General features: G+C 37.5%; 1 protein-coding gene across 2 annotated transcripts; it reads left to right on the top strand.

Moving 5' to 3' along the window:
- The first annotated feature begins 19,632 nt into the window (after positions 1-19,632).
- Positions 19,633-25,835, top strand: LOC113299079 (mechanosensitive ion channel protein 1, mitochondrial-like). Of its 2 annotated transcripts, none has more exons than XM_026548011.1 (8): positions 19,633-19,774; positions 19,996-20,821; positions 20,954-21,231; positions 22,425-22,525; positions 23,175-23,282; positions 23,794-24,015; positions 24,262-24,394; positions 25,365-25,835. In XM_026548011.1, the coding sequence occupies exons 2-7, from the start codon at positions 20,073-20,075 to the stop codon at positions 24,373-24,375; spliced, it is 1,572 nt and encodes a 523-aa protein (XP_026403796.1). In that variant the 5' UTR covers positions 19,633-19,774; positions 19,996-20,072; the 3' UTR covers positions 24,376-24,394; positions 25,365-25,835. The 2 variants fall into 2 exon arrangements, with proteins under 2 accessions (XP_026403796.1, XP_026403794.1); XM_026548009.1 differs by having other exon boundaries at positions 25,443-25,812.
- The last annotated feature ends 228 nt before the right edge of the window (positions 25,836-26,063 follow it).

Raw genomic sequence — 26,063 nt, forward strand, 5'->3', positions numbered from 1 at the left:
ACCAAGCTAAGGATAATCCCCCGGTGGTTCCTATAACTCCTTTCGGTTAATGATTTCAATGTTTTTGTATTTCATCTTGAGTAAAAGGGGTTTGATGAAGGGTTCTTTGTTCTTGGTTTCTTGGAGAAAGAGGATATCTGGTGTATGTTCTGATATCAGCTTCTGGAGGTGGGTTTGGGTAGCGGCTTTGCCTAGACCCTGGAAGTTCCAGGCTAGCACATTTAAAGACATTAAGAGGGTTTGATGAGAAAATTCTATTTACTAGGTGTGAGGGGTTCGGGTGGTAGCAACCTGAGAGGATAAAAGGCTTTGTATCAGATGAAGGATGATTGAGAGATGTTGTTGGGTTATTGGTTGATTACTAACAACCCAATGAATTTTCATCGAAGTAGCTTCAGTTTCCCTTGGCTATAGAGGCACTTAGATATAAATAACTTATGCGTGGCAGAGGTTCGCAAAATAAACTCAATAAAGGAATAATAAGCAACACTCAAAATTTGTTGCTTGCAATCAGTACTCGCACTCCCAAAAACATAGCATCGACCATAACTAAGGGTGCACAGGAACCGAGCCGGACCGGCGGACCGTCCCGGAACCGGTGGTACCGTACCTGTTTTTGTACCGAACTGAGGAAGGGGGTACAGGTACCGGTCCAAAAAATAGGAACCGGCCTCTTGGGGTACAGGTACACGGTTCTATAATGTCCCGTCCCGTTTGTACCGACTAATACTGATCATTAGATTTAGGGATTTAATCTGATGGTGTATATAGAAAAATTAGCTAGGGACGACGATTGTTCAAAGTTAAATCTGAGAGCAGAAGCAGATCGAAATGGAATAAGGGCTTGTTGATGGTGCGATTCGGAGACGTAGAAGAAGAAGCTGGATCTGTTTCTGCCATGGATGATTCATTTGAATGAATGGAACTTACAGAAAAGAGATAATGGATTGAAGTCTGTCGATGGGGTTTTGAATTGGACCTATGAACTCGAGAAGAAGGGTTGGTGGTGGATTGACAGGATAATAAAACGGTGGATATGCAACAATATTAAGATGGGTATGGTTTGATTTTGAAATTGCTGGTGGTGTTCTTGATGATTTCAAAAGCCAAGGGAAATGGGTTTGTGGTAATGCCGAGATTGAAATCAAATTCAGGGTTTTCAGAGATTCCAGTCGAAGAAATAGGGTTGATAAATAATGGGTTTCAATTGATGAATGTGTTTGATTGATGAAATCGCAGGAAGAAGATTAAATGGATTTGAACATGGGCCTGAGAAGATGATGAAGCTGCTACTGTTGATGTGAAGTACAACAAGAAATTGTGCTCGAGAATCAGCAAGAAAAGTACCGACTAGTACCGGAACCGTGCCTGGTACCGTACTTGTCCCGAATGGTACCGGAACCGAGGACACAGATACAGGTACCGGTCCAAAATCTGAGAACCGAGGCTAGGGAGGTACAGGTACTCGGCCTCGGCAAGAACCGAGCCGAACCGTACCGTGTGCACCCTTAACCATAACTAACAATTTTCAATTCAAATAAATTCAGAACTGTGGTATTTAACAGAGCTTTGAGGTTCACCGAGGTTTGAAACCAAGTAGAGTGATTTTGCTTGACGTAAAAACCACTTGTTTTGGTTTATTATCCAGTAGATTTTTGGGACCCTTCCTATTGTGAAACTCCATTTAGCTGAGAGCGTGTCTGTTGTCAGTTCTAAGTTGGTTAGGTAAACTAAGTTTGATGGAACAATCAGGTTGTTTAGAGTTTCTATAGATTTTCATGTGCGGATTGTTGGTTTAGAAGATTGGTTCTTGGCATTTTTTTTGGAGTTTTGGTGGTGGAGAAGATGTTTTTTTTTTTTTAGGTTTGAAGCTCTTTAGGGGGTCATCAAAGAATATTGGTGGTGGAGGTTTTGGGATGAAGGTGAAAGATTGGGGGTGAGATGGGTCATTTCTTTGAATTTGGTTTGGCAGGGGAAAGTCTTCAATAACAAAGTCATTAGAGAAAGAGAAACCTGAGGTAGGGTAGGTCTGTCTAATGATTGAAGGTTGGTTTTTAAAAGTGAAAGAGGGAACTTTGTTGGTGGGTAGTTGAATCCATTGTTCTTCCGAGCTCCTGTTATATTTTGGTTCTGGACCACGACTGCTGGTGGGACTAACTGCTCTTTTGTGAGAGTTATGGGAGTATGGGACTATGTTTGTTACTACTTCTTTAGCTTCAGTAGAAGTTGAACCAGAACCATGTAGGATTGGTGGATCTGGGTCATTAAGAGAATCAAAGAATAGAAGCTATCTTTCGGCGAGGTGAAGGTATTGGTTGAGATAATAGATGGGGGAGATGTTGAAAAGGTGATTTTTCAGGTGCTTGAATCTGACGCTGATGATGAGGATAACGAAGTTGTTGATGCACTTTCTGTATCATCGATGTAGCACGATATCTCAAGGTGATTTATTATCCTGCAAACATCACATATTTTAGGTAACCCAACATAAAAGAACTTGACTATGAACTTTCCGTCCTCATGTAAGTCAAGAGTAAGATCAGCACAGAGGGGTTGGTTCACGCTTAGCACAATCGTCACCCTTGGATTGTTATGAGTGTAGTTAGTGTCTCGTGGAAGTTGAATGTCCAGGACAGCTCTTTCGAGTGTACTTGCTATATGGTGAAGGATTTTGTCGTACCATTTTTCTGGTGGGAGGTTAAGGATGATGACCCACCACACCTATGATGTCATGTCCAGCAGGGAAGGATGAATACTCATATGATAGAGTTTTATCAGCAGAAAAAATTTACAAAATTTTGCTGGAGATGATTCCTTGGCTCTTTGTGCGTCATTTTGAGTGTTGTAACTCAATACTACTCTATTTTCTTATGTTGGTCTGCCTATTATGAGAGCCTTCGGCTCATAGTTGAGTTGCCAGTGCACTTTTAGTTCATTTCGTATTACCTCAGCTCTAAAGAATTTCTTTGAGTAGATTTTTCCAATGATCATAAATTTACTCCTACTCCTTGCTTTTTTCCTGTCTTCAGGGGAAATAACCAGAACATTTTGCAGAGATAGTTTCGATTGCATCTTTTCTGCCATAACTTGATCAACACTGAGAGTTGGTGTTTCCATTTTTAGGTGAAAAAGACTTGAGTTACATAAATTTTGCATCAGAGATTTCAGCCTGTCTTCTATAAATCTAGTAGACCAGACCATGACTTCCAGTAAGTGAAGTCTTTTTCTCAACCAGTTCTCGAGATTTTCTCCCAGTGAACACAATAAGCATAAAACAGTGAGTAAAAATAGTAAAATTCCCTGATAATTCTTCATATTCAAAGGGTTTACTGACATTGAACAGTGGAACGAAGGGTGAAAGAAGTTCAAGATACAGATGGGCTCATTTACTCTTATGGATGCAACAGTGTAGTCTAGATCAGACCTTGAGAGAAGCCGCGACAGGTGAGGTTTTGACTGAAGTTGAGTGTTGGTTATGGATGGAACAATAAAGAACATTACTGAGGGGATATTTAAGGAGGGAGACAAGAAATGAGGGTTACGGTTGAAGCAATCAATCAGGTGGAGAGTCAAGAAGGAGGTGTACCTGCAAAATAAAAGCTTGGAGAGATGATAGTAAACTAGAATGACCAAACTTTTCCGAACAGCTGTAGCCGCAAGGGTCAAGACCAACCAGACAAGCCAAAAATTACATTGAAAACATTAATGAAGAGATACCAGCAGTAAGCGCGGGAAAGATTTTCGAGAACATAAACTATAACAAATCAAAAGCGAAACTAGATGAGGGAGACCAATACTGCATCAGAGAAGAAATCCAAGAAGATTTGGAGAAAAGAACTCACAGAGGAGGGGGTTAGAGAGAAAAAGAGGTTGCTAAAAAGCTCTGAGAGAAATGGTGCAAAGAAAAAACTTAAAAGGATAAAGATCTTAGTAAGAAAACTTAGATAAAAATGACGAGAACAAAAACTTAAAATACTAGAAAATCTTAGCCAGATTATCGAGAAACAACTTGCAAATGGGAAGAGTGGTGGATAAATTGTTTATCAGAAAATTGAGATGCAAATTTAGTTTGGAGAGATTAAAGTTAATTGAAAATGATTTGGGTATTTTTGGATTTAACCGAGTTGGTCTCTGATAGACGCATTTGTGTGTCTATTTTGTTCTCAATGTTCTATATTGTTAGACTCGATTAAATACTTATTGTGTTATTTTATATTTTTGTAGATGTTTTTGGAAAAATAAGCTCTTGCGGCGAAATTGGCTCGAAAAGTGGTGTTTTACACCCTCGGATAGAGTACTAAAGACACCCCAGAAATACACCGGAGGAACCCAGAAAAAGTGTTGGAAACACCCCAGAAAAATTACTAAAGGCACCCCAAGGGACATGTGTTATTCGGACTCCAGCAACGGATAAGGGGGCGACCACTGGATAAGGGGTGACCTTCTTCACAAATTCAAAAAGATATTTTGGCGGGAAAATATTTGCTCTTCACTGGCAGATTTTCTCGATTGCATTTGGACGTGATTTTGTGCGATTCAATCGCTGAAACTTTGTGGAAAGATGTAATATATCATAACAGAGCTGGTATGGGTGATTGTTTCGACTGAATTTGGCTGGATAATCACGTGGAAGAAATCAGGGCAACACGGGTTTGAAAATGATATTCACGGATTTTCAGCAAGTTTGATGTGTGTTGCTCGTGTTTGGATGACACTTAGTCATTGAAGATGCGTGTAGAATCTAAATAAGGGAGTATCAGAAGCTGTTTACGCGTGGAGAATCATTTCAGGGAAGAAAATATTTTCTTTTAACACCGAGTAATGGAGGATCATGGATAGTTAATGAGCGTGATTTCTTGTCGCTGTTGGGTATAAATAGGTTCCCTGGGTGTCCTAGAAGGGGTGTCGAGAGTCTGGGGGGCTGAGGAGAGCTCAGGAGCGAGAAATCAAGAGTTGATGAAACTCTGTTTCTGCTCCTGCTGATGATGAAGAACACCAAGAACAGACTCGCAGGGACAGTCGTTTATCAACAGTGAAACAGACTCACAGGTGTGGGTCGTAGGTGTGGGTCCTAGAACCACATCGACAACAGCACTTCTCTTTTATCGTTCTTTTGTGACGCTTCCGGTGGGTCGCACATTAGCTGTTTACACCATTTTCTCTTCTTCTCTTCATTGTAAACACCATTTGAGAAATAAATAAATATTTTGAGCGTGTTTTTATCATGATGAGCTAAACCCAACACTGGGACGGCGGAGGAGGGTGAATTTCATACACGAGTAAATTTATTTTATTCTTTCTTATGACTTTTGCATTAGTTTAAAATTGAAATATGATTTGAATTAATTGGTTGTTATTTAATTTGATGATGTATGCTTAGCTTAGGTGTTTTGATACATCATGCTTAGGACTTACAATCGATGTTTTGAGAATCTATCTTGGCAAAATCAGAGTCCATGTTAATTTTATTGAGTTTTAAATTGTCAAAGAATATATGAATGAACCCTGTGTAGTGAATTTGGCCAAATCCTTAGTCCCAGTACCTCTCGCCCATTGTTAATATTTTTGTATATATATTTTTATTAAATCTAAAAATTCCATTTCCTTCACAAGTCTGAAACGAATCCTATTTACTACAACCCCATCAAAAATCTTAATCATTTAATCATTTTGGCGCCGCCGACGCGGATTTGTGCTTAGGTAGAATTTTTAGGTTTTTTTTTATTTCATTTGTTCTTTTTACGTTTCTTTGGGTGTGTCTTTGTATTACAGGTTTGAAGTTGGATACTAAAGATTTGGAATCAAAGCTTAAAGCTAAAAGAGAAGGAAAAAGACAAAGCAAAAAAAAAAAAAGCGAAAGAAAAAATTAAAAGAAAAAAGAGAGAATTTATTTATTTATTTATTATTTTTTAGAGACCTTCCATTTTTTGTAATTATTATTATTTTATTTTTTTTTGCACTTTATTTGGACTTTGGACTTGGACAATTATTTTTTTTAAACCCTAAGGAAGGGTACATTAAATATAAAACTGTTTGCAGGGAAGGACGACGATTACAATATCGTCTCGGCCCCTCGGGTTCGCACATGACATAGGAGTCGTGGCCCGAGTCGACTTCAGCGGTTCTGCGCCCGTCTGGTACGGGAGGTAAGCTTTCGAAACACCCGCGAATCCCTGTCAGCGGGTTTATTGTATGCCTTAAGGTGAATATATGTTGAGGATTTGAATACGGTTTTAATTTCCTAGTAAAGGGCAAGGCCTGGCCAAATTAAGATAAGGACTCGGATTTCATCACCGTTCCTTCTTGCCCGCTTAGGAAAACGAAACCAAACGCGAACCTAAGCTTAAAATTTTGACTAGAACGAGACCTATAGGGTAACGAGCTTAGTAGGAAAGTCGTTCGAAAAATATTGGTTACTCTTTTAGCATACTTCGAAGTTCATGATGGTTTCTGTGAGTTGAATGCGTGATTGCGCCGCCTTGTGATAGCGGTGAGGCCTTGGGTATCAAAGCTCCACTGAGCTTCCCTCGCCTCAATTCAACTTACTTTGACTCGGATTGATTCCAGAGGGGTTGCTTAAATTGTAACGAATTCCCTTTCGAAGGATTAGAAGCTGGTCTAGAAACAATCTAAGTGGAGCCATCATGCTTTTGTTTGCTAGATTTATAGGTTTGATTTGGTCGAGTCAGCCTTGTTTGTGATTGTGTAGAATTCCCTTGCAATTAAGAATGTCGAACTGGTATGATAGAAGCCAATACAATGATTATCGACCTGAATTTGAATATGGACATCATCCTTTCTATGACCATGTTGGGAATAGTGGTTGGGAACCATCCTTTTCAAGGTTATGGTTCATACCATAGTGAGCCCAATTACTATCCACACGCGAATTGGTCTTACGAGCAAGAAAATCAGGAACATTATAGTACTAGTTACGCGTTTTTGGAAAATTACTTAAAAACTAGTCCTGATTATGATATTTCTGAACCTGTTCCTTCTCTAGAAGAGACCCAACAACGGATTAAAAGGACGTATAAACGTTTAGTTGCAATGAATAGTTTAAAAGAAGAGTGTACACGGTATTCTGAGATGATAAACGAGAGTAGTGAACGTATAAGTGTTATGCTCAGTGAAATTCAGGCACGTCTAGAGGCAGAAAATGAACAGTTAGCTAATGCTGCTCGAAATGATCTAAATTTCCAAAATAGTGTTTCTAATTCTACCCTTGATATCAATAGTGAATATTTGCCTAATTTAGAGGACGAGGTTAGAATAAAAGACACTACTTATTTAGATAAGGTTCAATCATCTTCGTACTATTATGATGAGGATAGTAGTAATGAAGAATCTGAAATGTGTAGGCATAGTGATCAGGAATCTATTAATCCAATTGAGCTTTATAATGATTCTAGTTCAAATCCAAATAATTTTTATGATTATTCACCTATTCAAAAGGACGAGGATTTGATTAGGGATACCACCGTTTTAGACGATGTAGTTTTTCCTTTTGATTACGAAGCCGATAATGCTTTAGAGGAACGGGTTTATTCCGAAAATTGTTTTAGAGTCTAGCGACTTAGAAACAATAGTCTTAGACGAAGAAAATGAACTCGTAGAGCTATTAAATATGAGTAAGGATGCGTCGCTTGAGTATAACCTCGAAGGAGCAATTGACTATTTTCAGGATTCCAATGATCTAGAAATTAAGGAAATTGTAGCTAGTCTATCTAGAGATACCCAAAAATCTAAGTTTGGGGGTGATTATCATTCTCCTTGTGCCATACCTTTAGCTCTTACAAAGATCCCTCATTTTGGACTTGATATCTCTGCCTCGACCATTTTACAAGATTACCTTCATACTCGTTTTCCCGAACCTAATGATGTCCAGGAAGAAGTTCAGTCATTAGAAACCCATCCTCTGGTTGATGTGGTTTGCCCAGGCAATAATACCAAGATTGAATTTGTTTTCCCACCAAATAGTTTGCTTCCAATTGTGGGAACGTATAAATTTCAAATGTGTCACTTATTAAGTTCTGAGACTAAGCCTAAGTACTTTAGGTTGATAGAATCGACACATTTTCTTAAGAATGACCACTACTCTCATTGTGGTCAGTTATGTAAGTCAAACCTGATTGACTTAGAGGATCCTCAATTATTTAGGTTATTGTTTTGTGCTTCTAAGTTCTTATTTGAGTTTTTCCAGACTCTAGGACCTAATGATTCGGATCCCACCTATGAAGAAACGCAACCAATGAAAATATTTTATTTAGACCCTTTCATAGAACCTGAACCTGAACCACAATTAGATATAAATATCTTAATCAGGAAACTAGATAAGGGCATGCTATCCTTGTTCACTTTCTTGGGTTATTGTAGTTTCCTTTGGTCAGCTCTTTTTGGTTTTGAAGACCCACAATTATTTCGACTGTTATTTTTGATTCTATGAGATGACTAATTCCTTCCGATGTCTGGCTGAAGACTTTAAACTTAGCGCTTCTTGGGAGGTAACCCAATCTCATGCAACACGGTAATATCTTTCCTTAACTCTTTTGCTTCAAATAGTAACAATTTCTCTCCTTGTTCATGCTTTTAATTTTATCTTTAGAACATTGAGGACAATGTTAGATTTAAGTTTGGGGGTATGGGAGAAACTTTTCAGTTGCAGAATAAATAAATAAACTCCAGAGCCTAGAAATTTATGCTTATTAAGGTTGGCACTAACCAATCTAAGTGGATGGGAACATCTTGGTTATAGGAGTTGAGGAACCAATCTGATTAGATGGAAACATCGAAAGAGTCTATTCATAAAAGCACAGAGCTCAGGTGTTAGTAATAACATGATAGTTTCACCATATCTCGTTGAGTCCTTTTCACTTCTATTCTTATTTTGTTTTGTTTTTAAACTATGTTTCTCTAAGAGAGTAGGTGGGGCCCACGATTCAAGTTGTTACCACTGCTAGGGTGGGAATAGAGTGATTGAGATACAAAAAAAAAAAAAGACCATACCGACCAATCAGAATAAACATCAACACTTGGATAGCAATATGTGTGTGTTCTCCCTGTCTCCGTCGCCTAAGCAAGCGTGGAATGCAGGACCCGTGGGAACTATCATGTAATCTGCTGACAAGAAGCATGCGCTTGGATCCAAAAGATCTATTCATGCCGTTAATCAAAAAAAAAAAAAAAAAAGTTCTATGTAGTCAATCACTGGTTCCCTTGTATATGCCAGTGTGTTGATATTAGTCAGACCGGTATCTCAGTCCTCAGTCCATTAAGATAGGTTCATCCTAGTAGTGGCCTTCAGACAGATATGGGAAACACCGTTCACCTAGTAAACATTAAAACCATCTATGTTTTTCTATATCCATCTCATTATCTATCTATGTGATTAGTTTTGACTCCGGTTATGATGTCCATAGTGAAACTATCTGAGTAGAACTCTGTCACTTATATATGAATTTTGGAATTTCGCATCAGGGTACTTCCTCCTATAGTCAATGTTTGTATGCCAACCAAGGAGATTCTTTAGTGCCTTCCAAGGTTCTGCGTAGATAGCTAGGTTTTGGAGTAAATGGTTTTTTGTGGGTACACCTCTGATAAACCCACCCGAGATTAACTCGGTCACTTTTCAAAAATAAATTTTTCTCGAGGACTAGCAAATAATAAGTTTGGGGGTATTTGATAGACGCATTTATGTGTCTATTTTGTTCTCAATGTTCTGTATTGTTAGACTCGATTAAATACTTATTGTGTTAATTTATATTTTTGTAGATGTTTTGGAAAAATAAGCTCTTGCGACGAAATTGACTCGAAAAGTGGTGTTTTACACCCTAGGATAGAGTACTAAAGACACCCCAGAAATGCACCGGAGGAACCCAGAAAAAGTGTTGGAAACACCCCAGAAAAATTACTAAAGGCACCCCAAGGGACATGTGTTATTCAGACTCCAGCAACGGATAAGGGGGCGACCACTGGATAAGGGGTGACCTTCTTCAAAAATTCAAAAAAATATTTTGGCGGGAAAATATTTGCTCTTCACTGGCAGATTTTCTCGATTGCATTTGGAAGTGATTTTGTGCGATTCAATCGCTGAAACTTTGTGGAAAGATGTAATATATCATAACAGAGCTGGTATGGGTGATTGTTTCGACTGAATTTGGCTGGATAATCACGTGGAATAAATCAGGGCAACACGGTTTTGAAAATGATATTCACGGATTTTCAGCAAGTTTGATGTGTGCTACTCGTGTTTGGATGACACTTATTCATTGAAGATGCGTGTAGAATCTAAATAAGGGAGTATCAGAAGCTGTTTACGCGTGGAGAATCATTTCAGGGAAGAAAATATTCGGAAAGTATTTTCTTTTAACACCGAGTAATGGAGGATCATGGAGAGTTAATGAGCGTGATTTCTTGTCGTTGTTGGGTATAAATAGGTTCCCTGGGTGTCTTAGAAGGGGTGTCGAGAGTCTGGGGGGCTGAGGAGAGCTCAGGAGCGAGAAATCAAGAGTTGATGAAACTCTGTTTCTGCTCCTGCTGATGATGAAGAACACCAAGAACACGAAGAACAGACTCGCAGGGACAGTCGTTTATCAACAGTGAAACAGACTCACAGGCGTGGGTCGTAGGTGTGAGTCCTAGAACCACATCGACAATAGCACTTCTCTTTTATCGTTCTTTTGTGACGCTTCCTGTGGGTCGCACATTAGCTGTTTACACCATTTTCTCTTCTTCTCTTCATTGTAAACACCATTTGAGCAATAAATAAATATTTTGAGCGTGTTTTTATCATGATGAGCTAAACCCAACACTGGGACGACGGAGGAGGGTGAATTTCATACACGGGTAAATTTATTTTATTCTTTCTTATAACTTTTGCATTAATTTAAAATTGAAATATGATTTGAATTAATTGGTTGTTATTTAATTTGATGATGTATGCTTAGCTTAGGTGTTTTGATACATCATGCTTAGGACTTACAATCGATGTTTTGAGAATCTATCTTGGCAAAATCAGAGTCCATGTTAATTTTATTGATTTTTAAATTGTCAAAGAATATATGAATGAACCCTGTGTAGTGAATTCGGCCAAATCCTTAGTCCCAGTACCTCTCGCCCATTGTTAATATTTTTGTATATATATTTTTATTAAATCTAAGAATTCCATTTCCTTCACAAGTATGAAACTAATCCTATTTACTACAACCCCATCAAAAATCTTAATCATTTAATCAGTCTCCCGATTTGCGGAGCCATATTTTGAGATATGTTTTTTTTGGGTGCTTTTAAATGCACTTTTACCCCAATTCTGCGCTGGCGTGTCCTCAAATTCTCATCCTGAAGTTTGTTGTAATCCACTAAGGGGCATTGCTTACAAATTTTTCCTTATGAGGCCAGTTCCTATGGGCATAGAAAACTGGCTTGTTTGCCAGTTTTGCACCCACTATGGAGATGGAAAACAAGCAAACTGCCACTTAGCCAAGCCAGGTCAAGTTTCTACCGAGCGGTCGAGTCTCGACCGCTCGGTTTAGCAAAAACCGGTCAGTCTACTTTCCACCGCTTATATCATCTCATCTAACGGTCATCATTTCATCATCCTATAAATACAATATCAAATTTCATTTCAACTCATACCATTTCTTCAATCTCCTTTCTTTCACTCCACAAATCCAACATGTCAATTCGAGGTCGAGGTCACATATTTAGCATAGCTGAAGATGAATCCATTTGCAGGCATTATGATTTTTTTATACAAGATATGGTCAATGACGGACAAAAACAACAAGAAGTTACTGTATGGAGTCGCATATTTCAGAGATTTCAAGAAAAAACATTGAACCTCAATAATCGAGATGCAAATGGGTTGTGTCATCGCTATAGAATAATCAACAAGGATGTGAAGTTGTTTGATGCTGCACTTACTGAAGGCTATCGAAACCGACAAAATGGCCAAAACACATTTTATGTGGAGCAAATGTGTCGGCTCGAATGGCGCAACAGAGTGGGAAAAGATTTTCAATTCGATGGTTGTTATCTTATCTTGAGGGTGTTGCCCAAATATGATGAGTTTAGATTAACAACCCAAATATGATGCATCTTTCATTTGTATGAAATTTCAATTTTAAGATATTCTTATTAATATAAAACTAGTGCATCTTTCATTAAGTTTAGAATTTTAATTTACATTAGTACCATGCCTCTTTCATTTATCTAGATAATAACTAGACATAACTTACAATGATATAAGCTAGACTTTAAAAGTAAAAATTTGGACAATGTTCTTTGATGAGCACGAAAGTGCGACACATTTTCACCCATAAATACATTAGCTGGGACTCATTTTATCACTAATAAACTTGTTTGTAGGTGTTTTTGTGAAATAAGCTCTTATGGAGAAAGTTGCTCGAAAAGTTGTTATTTGCACCCGGAGGACACGTGTTATTCGGACTCTCACTTTTGGATAAGGGGCACCTCAAATGATAAAGGGTACCCATATGATTTTCGCACCCAAGCATCTGGTTAAGGGGCGACCTTCTTCTTCCCATTTGAATTCAAAATTTGCGGGAAAATATGGTTTGGAAAAAACCAGAATTAGGGTTCGAGACTTTGTGGGGTTCTCGAGAGACTAAATGGCTGAAACTTTTGAGAACGATTTGTTTTGGCCTAACAGAGTTGGCATGTGCTTTAGAATCGATTATATTTGGCTGGATGATCAGTTTGAAGTGATACAGGGGAAGTTAGCTTTCACCGGCGGAGATGCCTGACATGATTTCGAGGGAGTTTTTGTTGGACTGCCTCTCGGATTTTGTTTGATTTGGGCCTGTTTTATCCAAACAGGGGTGGTAATATTTTTGGTTTCGATAAAAAAAGGGAAGTTACGTGGATATCCCATGAAACAGATGTTGGAGAAATACGCGGGATTCTGTGGTGATATTTTGAAACGTTGCGTGTCTCTACAGCGTCTTGACTCAGTCGTATGCGTGCACCAGAAAGTCTAGAGCGTGTCTGTAGCATTTTAACGCAAGGGAATGCAAGATGGGAAAGAAAATATTCCGAGAATTTATTCTTTACTGCCTGAAGTATGAAGAGATTATTCGGAGTAATGAGGAGATATTTAAAGGCTTGAGTAGTATATATAGGGTGTTGGAGTATCAAAGAAGGTTTATGGAGAGTTAGGGGTTCGAACAGAGGCTGAGGATTGGGAGTTGCAGAGCTTGTCTCTGCTACTGCCATTGAAGAAGAAGAAGAAAACGAAACAACAGTTAAAAGCAGTCGCAGAAAAACCGTGACCTATACTTTCAAACTCAATAACTTTGTAACAATTTTTCCAACAATTATTTTGAGTTCGCAACAGTTCTGTTAGGTTCTCTGTAACAGTGGGTTTTGTAACAATTATAATTGTTGCAAATACACTGTTTTATACCTTTTCTCCTTGTAAACACCTTTTTGAGCAATGAAATATTATTTTGAGAGTGTTTTCACCATGTGGAGCTAAACCCCAACACTGGGTCGACGGAGGAAGCCGGACTTCATACTTGGGTGAATTTGTTTTATTTTCTATTTGACTTTTGCATTTAATTAAAATAGAATTATGATTTGAAAAATTAGTTATTATTTTATTAGATGGGTCATGCTTGCTTAGATGTTTGATGTCCCATGCTTACGATTTATAATTAATGTTTGGAGAATCTACCTTGGCAAGAATAAGAGTCGATGTTGTTTTATTTGTCGAGCGATAATTATTTGAGAATGAATAATTGAACCTATTGATATGAGTTTGGCCGAATCCTAGACCCAGTAACTCTCTATTTTATTCCTTTAAAATTAATCTTAACAAGTCTTAGAGTTCGAATCCTATTTACTACAACCACAATCAAAAATTTTCTTCATTCTTCATCTTGTTTATCTTCTTCATTTCACCAAACTTTCAATCAATGCGCTCATGAACAAAGTTTCCTTTGTTTATCTTGCTTTCAAATTTTCCTTGCCTTGTGTAGTTGCAGGAAATCCCACAACACACCCCTTGTATTATCATGACTATAGTTTTTAGATCTAAACTTATTTTATATGAAAATAAAGATAAAAATAATGAAAATAGAAAATAAGACAAGATTTACGTGGTTCGATCAATATGATCTACATCCACGGGGTTAGCGATCTTCACTATGATTGTTTGTAATTACATATGGATTACAATTGGGACTCCATTAATGAGTATTTGGATCTCTCTAGATCTAGTTTTTGGGGAAGAAGATGAATACAAAAGAGAAGGTTGACCTCCCTTTCTCTCTCTACAAAACGTGTCTCTCTACAAAGTGTGTCTCCCCCTCTCTCTCTCCTACCTTTCTCTTTATATAGGTGTTTACATAGTGGATGACAGCTCATATTTCCCCTATTTTCGGATCTGTCTTGCGGTATTTTCGCAAGCTTACAAATGTTAATTTCGCAAACATCCTAAATTTCGCACGATCATCATACTTTTCTCATGTTTAAGCTGATGTCATCTGTTATGTCATTTCTGAAATCATTCTGCGATGTCTTCGTGATGTATTGCTAGTAATTTCGCAAGCGTGTCGTTGTTGCGAGATTCTGATCCTACATCTTGCCTCTTTTTTTCTTGAATATTGCTTGAAGAGTGATCTTCAGGAAAAAATCCGTTGTTGTAGTTGTTGGAGCGAGATACGTGTTGATGGAGTAGTCTTTGATCTTTGTTGATGAAGGAACGAGTGAAAGAATACTGGACTTGAAAAGTATGTACTTACCTCTATTCTTTTGTGAAGTTCCGAAGCGTTGCGAAGTAAATAAGAAGTATCATCTCTTGAAGTATGCGAAGTATGAAGTATCCTTGAAGAAGTATAAGAAGTACTCAATCCTCGAAATATAAGAAGTATCCGTCCTTGAATGAGAATAACAAGTATTGCCTCTATATCTGCGAAATTATCACTCCATTTTTGGTGAGGATTCTTTTTGTTCATTAGTAAACGTCCACTTTGGAAATGATTCTTGCCGAGGAGATAAATAACATAAAATATTTTCTTGGTAATCCATAGTTGCCTCTGTTCTTTATCTATGAGGGTAGAATCCTTGAGAAAATGTTGAATGTACGAGTTGTTTCTTCATTCTTATCTTGCCTCTGTCTCATGTTATGTGCTCATGCGATAGTATAATATCTTCAAGTTGCTTATAATTGTGCGAAATAATTGAGCGAGATGATCACATCATTCGGAAGAATCACATTCTGCGAAATTCTGACACATTCTACGAAATTTTGAATCATTCTGCGAAATTCTGAATCATTCTGTGAAGTTCTGAATAATCTTGCGAAATTCTTGAATAATCCTGTGAAATTCTGAATAATCCTAAATAATTCTGCTAAATTCTGCGATATTATTGCGAAATTCTGCAATATTATTCCGTACAGTTTTGTAAAGTACTTATGCGAACATAATGCTTATGTGATGATTATGTTATGAAATGTGTATGCGATGTTTATGCCATGAAATGCTTATGCAATGCTTTTATGATGCGAGTATGATGCTTGTATGATGAGAATGCTTATCTATTGCAATGTATAGTTAAGGTTTGTGTTACTTAGCTCATTTTTCCGTCTAAAATTGATGTAGCTTTAAATTGCTTCCATTCTTCATTTCTCTGCCTTTTTCTTTAGTGTATGCATTCTTCTTCGTGTAGCTATTGTTCTTCACAAGTTCTCACTTGTGTTTCATCTTCCCTCTTTCCTGCATTATTAGTATCTCATAACAGTATGATCATAATATCAAGTCTGCGGCATTTTAACTGCCTCAGTTTCATTTCCATGTACATATTCGCAAGCTTGTTTGCTTACATATAATCATTCTCGCAAGCTTACTTGCTTATTCATTTTATTATGTGGTCTTATTTTGCCTTCCTAGTTAAAGGTCTTATTTTGCCACCTCTTGTCATTGCGACAAAATCGCAGGACGTTTTTGCACTTTCATGCAAAAACCCATTGGTCTTGCCTTAACTTTTTCTTTTGTATTATTGCCTCTTCAGGATTGTTGCGACAATATGACAGGCATAAATATTCTTGCGAAAATAAAGCCCCATGATATTGCCGTCTTGCGACGAAATCGCAGGACGTCTTCACACTTTCATGTAATGACCCATTGATCTCGTCTTATCTTTTTCTCTAGTATTATTGCCTCTTCAGGATTGTCGCACAAATATGACAAGCCTTAATACCCTTGCGAGTAAAAAGCCTCATGAAATTTGCGTCTTAAGACACTTATCATCTCCCTAATGGTGGGTGCCGCTCTTATCTCCCCCATGGTTTCCCCTTCAAGGAGGCGTACTTCTACCATATAAGGTTAGATCCTCCCATCCAGTCTTAACAACAACCAGTTGTTTTCGCAGCCTCTTGTTCCTTTTACCTATAGGGCTTATGGTTACGAGACTGCACCCTAAGTGGGGTTTTCTTCGGGCCGAGTGCAGTATAATCCAAGACTTGTCAAGAATGGCAAGGTACGCTCCTGATGCCCCAGGAACTCTTGACTCAACCGTGTACCTCGGCGCCTTGATCAGATTCCGCACTCCTTAGAAGAGACCCTAGTCGTCCAACCTAAAGCAAAAGCTTAGGTTGAAAATCCAAGGTACCTCTCTTGGATGGGCTTTATTGACCCCAAATCTCCATGACTCAGATTCCAGGGGCGTGTAACCTTTTCGCTGAGTCATGCAACAGGTACCCCCTTCTATGACGTACTTTAGGTCTTACATTTGCCTCTTGCGAAATTTTATTCGCGAACTAGGGTGTACGCCATAAAGGTTCGCCCCATTCTAATCTTAGATTTTTATGGATCTTAGATTGTCTCTTGCGAAATTTTCGCGTTTCTTTCTCTTTCATTCATTCTTTCATTTCTGTCATTTCTTTCATCCATTCTTTCATTCTCATAATATCATATCATTTGAAGCAAAGTAAATATTCAAGAGAAATTCTAATACATTATAATTCTGAAATCTTTGTAATTGTGAAATCTTTGTAATTCTGCGATTGTTTCGCATTTTGTAAATCAAATCAAAAATCTTTTTATTCTCTGCAAAAGAAATATTCTAGAGAAACATATAAATTGAATTTTTTCAGTTTTCTGTAATTTTGAAATCTCGCAATCTTTGTAATTTTGAAGTCTTTGTAATCTTGAAACTTTAGTAATCTTTATAATTTTTGAGATCTTGAAATCTTTGTAATCGTGCGATTGAATCGCTTTTTGTAAATCAAATCAAAAATATTTTTATCCGTTCTTAGTATAAAGTAAAATGTTCAAGGAAGTTGTACTTATCTTTCATGTGAGTCGTTGTTGTTGTCAAAAAAGTGAATAAATGCCTTGAAATGTATGAATTTTGCGCAGCGAAAAGAAGTGTGAGAAGTAAGACTTGAACCCTTGACCTTCTTCTTGGATTTTCTCGCACCATACCAACTGTGCTAAGCCTCTCTTGCGAAGTAATCAAAGTTCTTGCGAAGTAATCAAATTCCAACTGTGTGAGAGGCACTTCTGTATAAATTTCGCGTAACAAAAATAAACATGCGAGAGGCAAGAATTGATCCCGCGACCTGCTGCTTGCATTCATGCCTCCTGACCAACTGTGCAAGCTTCTTCTTTGCGAAATATCTCTGCGAAATTATCATCAACTCTCTTCTGTGCGAAATAATCAAAGAAATATCTGTGCGAAAAAATACGCAGGTGTTGGGACTTGATCACACGACCATGAACTCATTAACTTCGCAGATGACCAATTGTGCTGCCTCTTGTTTGCGAAATAATGAAACAATATTGCGAAATTATTCATTTCTTCGCTCTCTGTAAAAAAGAAGAAAACTATGTTCGCGGGCGAATTCGAACTTGCGACCACGAACGCACATACTGCTCTCTGGACCAATTTTGCAAGAACCTCTCTGCGAAATTAACGCATAACTTTTTTCCTTATTCTTTTATTCTCCCATGAAAATGAGAAGAAAATGAAAAATATGTGTCTCTGTGAATTCAAACCCGTGACCTATTTGTTGTTCGCTCAGCCTTGAACCATCTGTGCGAATTTCTGTTTGTGATAGAAATTGCAGCATCTGCCTCTTATCTTTTCTTCGTCCTTCCCTAACTTCTTTCACATTTTCCTTCTTCTCCTGAACATGAAAATCTTCCACTGAAACTTCCATTTTTTCCTTAAATTTCACCACAACAACTAATTTTTTCTCTCCCTCTTTTCATGTCTTTGAATTGTTGATGATGTTTACTCCCTGAAAGTGTGATTTCTTCCATAAAATTTCCATTTTTGAACCTAAACTTTGTAGATCTAGAAAAATATGGACAGTAGCTAATATTCATGAAAATTTCTTGATCCAACAAGTTACAGGAAGGATAAATCCTTTACTCGTTCTCTGTTTCTAGCGCCAAAATGTAGTTGCAGGAAATCCCACAACACACCCCTTGTATTATCATGACTATAATTTCTAGATCTAAACTTATTTGATATGGAAATAAAGATGAAAATGATGAAAATAGAAAATAAGACACAAGATTTACGTGGTTCGATCAATATGATCTACATCCACGGGGTTAGGGATCTTTACTATGATTGTTTGTAATTACATATGGATTACAATTGAGACTCCATTAATGAGTATTTGGAGCTCTCTAGATCTAGTTTTTGGGAAAGAAGATGAATACAAAAGAGAAGGTTGACCTCCCTTTCTCTCTCTACAAACGTGTCTCTCTACAAAGTGTGTCTCCCCCCTCTCTCTCTCTTACCTTTCTCTTTATATAGGTGTTTACATAGTGGATGGCAGCTCATATTTCCCCTATTTTTGGATCTGGCTTGCGGTATTTTCGCAAGCTTACAAATGTTAATTTCGCAAACATCCTAAATTTCGCACGATCATCATACTTTTCTCATGTTTAAATTGATGTCATCTGTTATGTCATTTCTGAAATCATTCTGACATGTCTTCGTGATGTATTGCTAGTAATTTCGCAAGTGTGTCGTTGTTGCGAGATTCTGATCATACACCTTGAACTTTTTTTTGTCTTTTCTTCGTTGGAGGTTTGATTTGGTTAATATCCAAAACTTGTAGACTTCTTTGGTTTTTACCTATTTCTTTATAACCTTCACATATCTTACTAACGACGGCTTCATGCACTACTCCAGAAAAATCAAGTTGGGATTCAAACTTTGCCATTTTGAAAGATAAGATAGAAATTTTTTGTGTAAAAAATTTGGTGTAATTTTTGTGTTTGAATGTCACATTTTTATGACGGTGGAGAAAGAGCCGTTGGAGATTTGAAATCAACCGAGCGGTGTAGACTACATCGCTAGCGGTCGAGTCCCGATCACTTAACATTTTTACCATAGTAGTGCGACCAGTTTGCTAGGCCAACTGGCGTGACAAATGGGTGGGTTAGCCACCCTCATAAGAACGGGCCTGAAGGGGTATTTTCCTATTGGACATGGCATAAGAGTTGTAGCCTTGTAGGCTCGTAGCCTCGTCTGTCGAGTCAGGAGGTCTTTCTTAGTCAAAAGGCTGACCAGTCCACGTGAGATATTAAGAAATGCTGTGCTCTCCCAAGTCCCAACCTTCTTCAGCAACAAGTTAAGAATTTGGTTTCATGTAAGCCTTTTTCTTATTGATCAAAACAAAAAAAAACGCAAAACAAACAAAAAAAAAAAAAGCCTTTTTCTTCTTCAGCAGCAGCAAACCTTCTCTATCCATCCATTCATGAAGGGTCGAAGGAAATACTGAAATAATAAGGTAGCAGACCTCTCTCGCCCTCTCTCTGGTTCTTAATTCCTAAAATTTTCACATCTACTTAATTGTTTCTCAATTTATCCTTGTTGTGTCTTTATCTCCATGAATTGACCTAGGTTTTTTTTTCTCTATCCACTTTGTTTTTCTTTTTTTCTTCATCTGCAATAACAAACCGTAGTTCCCCAATTAAATTTCTACTGTTTTTATGTATTTTACTTTTGCAGACATTTTCAATTACTACAGCTTGTTCCTTAGAAGTTGACTAATTAAGTTCCAGAGTTAATAGGCTCAATACTTTATAATGTCTGGAGGATATTCGTTTCTGAAGTCAGGCTTCAATCATGCATCAAAAGCATCTAGTTATTATAAAAATTTAACAAGATTTAGCAATGGAGTTCGTAACTGCCCAACGAGTGTTCCTCGTTGTTTGGATGCTGATTTTCAGATTAGAACTAGGGCTTTTCAATCTCTTGCTGATAATAGGCATTATAGGATTGAACCCGTATCAGCCTTACAAAACAATGGCTTATCCAACTTACACTCTTGGAAGGCTACTTTTCCCCTCAGTGTAAGTCTAAGTAGCACACATCGAGCATATTCATCGGTTTCCGGGCCACAAGAATCTACAAATTCAGCTGTATCAGTTGCAAACGGATCTAATGGTGTTGACAGCAGTGGTGCAGTTAATACAGATTGGGCTGATAGTTTGAAGACTGCTTGGCAATCTGTGGTTGATGCTTCAGCTTTTACCGGAGAAAAGGCTAAAGATGCAGCTAATGACCTTACTCCTCATATCCATCAATTGCTTGAGTCACATCCTTATCTAAGAACTGTTATTGTTCCTGTTGGTGGAACTTTGACTGGTACCTTAATTGCTTGGGTGGTTATGCCTAAGCTATTGAGGCAATTCCACAAGTACTCAATGAAGGGGACTGCTACACTGTTATCAGGAGGCTTACCTCGGGAACTAGTTCCTTATGAGAAAAGTTTTTGGGGTGCATTAGAAGATCCTGTGCGATATCTAGTCAGTTTTATGGCCTTCTCATACTTGTGAGTTGATTTACACTATGTTATTAGTTACTTAGCCTATATAGGCCTTAACTAGACAGGGTTCAGTGTCTTCTAATTTTTCAAGTATCTGATCTTGTACATTGTAAATTTTCTTTCTTCTCATCGCTTCAGGAGTCTTTTGGTTGCACCAACCACAATAACGTCCCTATACATTACAGAAGCTTGGAGAGGCGCTGCTGTCCTCTCAGTTATATGGTTTCTCTTTAGATGGAAGACAAATGCAATTACTCGTGCTGTATCTGCTCAGAATTTAGCTGGACTGGATCGAGAAAGGCTGCTTGCTCTAGACAAGGTTTCATCTGTTGGTTTGATGGTGTTGGGGCTAATGGGTGTTGCTGAGGCATGTGGTGTTGCTGTGCAGTCCATTTTGACTGTTGGTGGTATAGGAGGTACATTTTTTGCACTGCTCGTGTCTTTTGTCATTCCATTTTATCTTTCATCTTTAGTGAAAAGGAACTCCGGGAGGTACTTTTCGGGATATGCATACTCTGTCTCTATGTTGGGAGGTTCACATAAATGAAGTAAAATATCAAGTTGTTGTATGCTATGTTTCTCTATCTACTACCGATAACACCTACATGGAACGAAGTTAAAGAGACATATATTTCACACTTCTTTTAGTTCAACATTTTAGTTATTCAAGTTGGTATCATTTCTGTCTCTTCCCCGTGAGAAGTGGTTGTGAGATCTAGTTGCTCGGCCTCAGTTTGATCTTTCTTTGACCAACTTGGTACCAATTTTCAGACCCCTGATGCTCCAGAATGTGTTTCCTTAGCTTATGGAAATTTGTATGAGTTTCAGTTTCAGTGACCACCAGTATGTGATTTAAATGCTTTTTAGTAGTCTGCCAAGATGTATCGATGCCGTTTTCCGGGCTGCAAACCTAAAAAACTGGTTGTTGTTTATGTTTCCTTGGGGGATGGTATAAGAACCTTGGAGAGGTGTTTCCATTTAAATGCAGTGGTGAAAGCAAAAGTCTGAAGGAAAAACCATTCTAAAGCTCATAAGAGGAGAACTAGTCCGTTGGAGTAAAAAAACTCCCAGACTATTCTTATCAATGAAATATATCAGTTGGGAAATAAAAAGCTTGCTTAGACAAGAGAGAGGTTGAAAGTACTTGATCAAGGGGAATCAATCTTTCAATCTTTCTCAACATGATTGATTTATCAAGCGGTTGAAGATGTTATTGATCTTATTCAGATTTCTTATGGAAATGCGACCTTGAGTCTAACTTTCCTTACTATCTTTTTCTTATAGAGAATAGAGTTACCAAACAAAGCTTTCCATTGTATTTAATCTCCCACAGAATATAGGTAGGAGTCACGCCCTCACCGACAGCTTAAAACAAATAAAATACTAGACTACTACTTATTCAACTTTCCTTGAAAGAGACAACTATACTAATATGCTTGGCTTGTGATACCCACCATTGTGTCACCTTCTTGATCCTCATAAGCATGCTACAGAGGGAATGCATAATATGCCGACCTAATTAATTAGTGATAAGATTAAGGTATAATTATTTGCAAATTTTGGGTTTCTGTTGCAATTTATTATGTTCCTTTCTTATTCTTTAATGTAGGAGTGGCTACTGCTTTTGCTGCCAAGGACATTCTTGGAAATGTGCTCAGCGGATTGTCTATGCAGTTTTCAAAACCCTTCTCGCTGGGTGATACCATAAAGGTGCATTTACATCTCTGAATGTATAGTCCTGTATCCATGAGATGAAAGTATATTCACACTACCTCGAAAACACATACATATTTCAAGTTGGTCAAGGGTTTATTTAGTCTTCTATGGACAAGTGTATCTCATTCTGCTAACACCTGTACGTTTTTTGTGTTCAAAGCACTTCCCTTCCTTTACTTTGCTCAAGGAAGTCCAGCATATTTTTGTTACTAAGACGACCAAAACTGACACACTATTATATTCAAGGCCATGTGAAAAATCTACACATGTTTGAAGTCGATGATCACCTAGGCAGTTCATTGCCCAGGGGTAAATAAGGAGGTTTTACTTAATCAGACTGTTTACGCCATAAGCATGCAATATTATCCAGCCATTGTGTATTCAGTACTTATATATCTGCATGTGTAGTACATCCAGTTAACTGTGTGCTCTGATGCTTTAAAATGAGTTCGAGTAGTGAGGCAAGCATATTCTTCTGCCTTGGGCTTTTTCATTTTTTCCGAGGATTTCAATCCCATCACTTTGAACACTCTCGGGATTTTTAACAGGGATTGGTTGTTAGTTATTAGTACATATATCATCATTATGTAAATCCTGCTTTGAAGATTCTCCTATGGAATTTGTCCTAATTAAATGTTTGCAGGCTGGGTCCATAGAAGGTCAAGTGATAGAAATGGGACTGACTACTACACAATTATTGAACGCAGAGAAGTTTCCTGTTACTGTTCCGAATTCGTTATTTTCTAGTCAGGTATGCCTTCTTTTCTGACTTTCTGTTTTGCCATCCCATTAGATTGATACTTATGGACTAAGATAAATCTCAGTCGAAATTATTTATGGTCACCACACTCGCTTGCTTACTTCGGGGGTTTAACCATGCTGGTAGTAACTCTAGTAGTTTAAAGTTTCTCAGTTCATTTCATGATCTCTTTCATTACAGACGACCTCAAGTTCCTAACTTCAATTCATTACAACTCAGATTTGTGTATGAATCTGATCTTGTAGATGATTCAAATTCACGCAGTCTTAACACAATTAAGCTACTGTAACATAACTAAATAATTTTTTATCATCTTTATAACTTTATTTACTTTCCTGTGTTTTGTATTTTTTTATGACTCACAGAATTGCTCTTTCCTTTTCTCCCTGATGTTGTGACCTGTGTTAGAAGCTTCTTAAATTACTGCTTTTGGTATGTTTGTTACGAGATTTTGGAGCAACGTAGGTAACAAAACTGGTTTGTACAATGGAAATTCTTCTAGGTTATTGTGAATAAATCACGTGCTCAATGGCGTGGAATGTTGACCAAAATTCCTCTGCAAATCGATAGCTTCGAAAAGATTCCCCAGATCGCGGATGACATTAAGTCCATGATAAGATCGAATGCGAAGATATTCTTAGGAAAGGAGGCTCCTTACTGTTTTCTTTCTCGGATAGAGAACTCATATGCTGAGCTGACCATTGGATGCAATCTCGTACATATGGTAAAAATTTGTCATTACATCACTTAGTTGTTTTCCTTAACTGGTCTTTGTCTATGTTAACTCCTATGTGCTCATACCTGCTACCATTTTTGTATTTTTCATTTCAAACTTTGATCGGCTTCAAAAAGTTCTAATCACAAGAGCTTTTGTTTTCTTGGTGCCTTAGATTCTCTATCTCTTGGCCTAGGATAGAGTAGGTAAGAAGTACCAAAGCTTAAATCTTATATTTTGCTATTGTGTTTGTAGAGCAAAGACGAACTGTACTCTACACAACAAGACATTCTACTCCAAGCAGCCCAGATAATTAAGAAACATGGTGCCTCATTGGGTAATATACCCCAAGATTTCGCCTATCAGTGATTTGATTAAATGACGAAAGGTTTGTCTGTTCCTTCTCATATCTGTTTAGTTGTAGTTGCTAAATATTTTACATTACGAGGATTATGCTTCTCATATCCATTGTCACACTAGTAAAGTGTACTATACTACGTATTAGGCATCTCGTATCCATTCAACTAGTTAAATGCATTATGCTTAGGTTGACGTTCCTTATTCGAATGATTACTTCCTGATACTGTTACTACAGACACACAATGACATGCTACTTTAGATAATGGTTATATTTAAGTTACTAGCACAAAATGTATTAGTGACTTATACATAGATTGTGATAACAAATGGTAACTAAGAGGTCAATATGTAAGGCAGTGGCTCCCTTCAAACACAGTCACTATTGATTTCAGGATCCTATTAATCTAGAAAACGTAACGTAGGTTCCACAACGTATTTGTGGAAAATTTGCATGATGCAGTGAGAGAGAGAAAAACCTTAATTAGTAATTACGGTAAACTATATTAATCTTTGATTAAAATATAGACATCATTTGAGAAACAAAGGGTTGTGAATTTTGCAGTTTTAAAATTACTGAAAATTTTCATCCTTCATTCTTTTATACTTAAAATGCTCAATGCAAACTTTACTTAAACAACTTAAATCTAATGGAAACTTTACTTAAAAGGACTGGCTGTAAATGAAGGCAGTCTTTTTTCTCTCTTTTGTATTACTATGCAAAATTTAATGGAAATTAGTGGAGCCTTTAGTCAAACATTTGGCTCACTCCATCTGATTTTTAGGTATCAGTTGAAAGAGATTAGGCCCTGATGGTCATCTAGTGATCATGGAAATCTACGATGTAAGACACTAATTGTATGAATTATATGAAGGCCTCCTCTTTTGGCTACCTTTGAAATGGTCTCCTTTTTACTATTTGAGTTGTTGGGTTTTATCTTTTATTTATCTTGTACATATGTGGCTTAGAAGAACTAAAGCTTTATTTTTCTATGAAACAGTTTATGCCTTGTTGAATCATAAGAAATGGAAAGGGAATTGAAGTTTGATCTAATGCTAAGTTATTACACAATTTGCAGATCAAGCAGCTTCTGGCAAGTTTGTTGGCCATGTTGGTTGCCACTTCTACCAAAACGTGTACAGTGAAAAAGGAGTTTTAGAGAAAGTACACTTGTTGCAGAACTTCACTCAAATTCCCTTTTGAGACATTGGACCAGTATTCTGATGATCCATTGCAGGCTTCAGTTTTCCACAAACTTTTTATATTGTGAATATTATGGGTTCTATTCACACATGTAACACTGGCCAGTTCAATGCAATGGGTTTTGAAAATCAAAGGAACACTCTTTAGTTGATATATCAAAAAAAATTGACCAATTTTCCAGGACTGATTTATGTGTACCATTGGAGATGAGTAAGATCAGATCATGATCCGGTAGAAAGTTGTTCTGTGGCTGTTCATCCCTCGTCAATTATCAGTGATATTAGGTTTATATTTGATGACTTTTATTTACTTTTAGCAAAATCGACCAACTTGACAAATTTGACCCATCGCTAAAAAATGGATAGAAAAATGCTCAAATTGTCCATCGCCATAATGCTTTTATCGTGCTTGGCCATGACACTACTGCTAGGTGTCAATGCTTTAGCCGAGATAGTTTCTGCTCGTTTAACGGCTATATTAATCCACCTGCTGTAGT

This window comes from Papaver somniferum, chromosome 7 (genome assembly GCF_003573695.1).
Source record: "Papaver somniferum cultivar HN1 chromosome 7, ASM357369v1, whole genome shotgun sequence".
Taxonomy (NCBI): domain Eukaryota; kingdom Viridiplantae; phylum Streptophyta; class Magnoliopsida; order Ranunculales; family Papaveraceae; genus Papaver; species Papaver somniferum.

Coding starts and splice junctions, on each gene's coding strand:
- LOC113299079 (XM_026548011.1), top strand. CDS start 20,073: ATGTCTGGAGGATATTCGTTTCTGAAGTCAGGCTTCAATCATGCATCA. Junction 20,822..20,953: donor TTTATGGCCTTCTCATACTT/GTGAGTTGATTT, acceptor TCATCGCTTCAG/GAGTCTTTTGGTTGCACCAA. Junction 24,016..24,261: donor GATGCAATCTCGTACATATG/GTAAAAATTTGT, acceptor TTGTGTTTGTAG/AGCAAAGACGAACTGTACTC.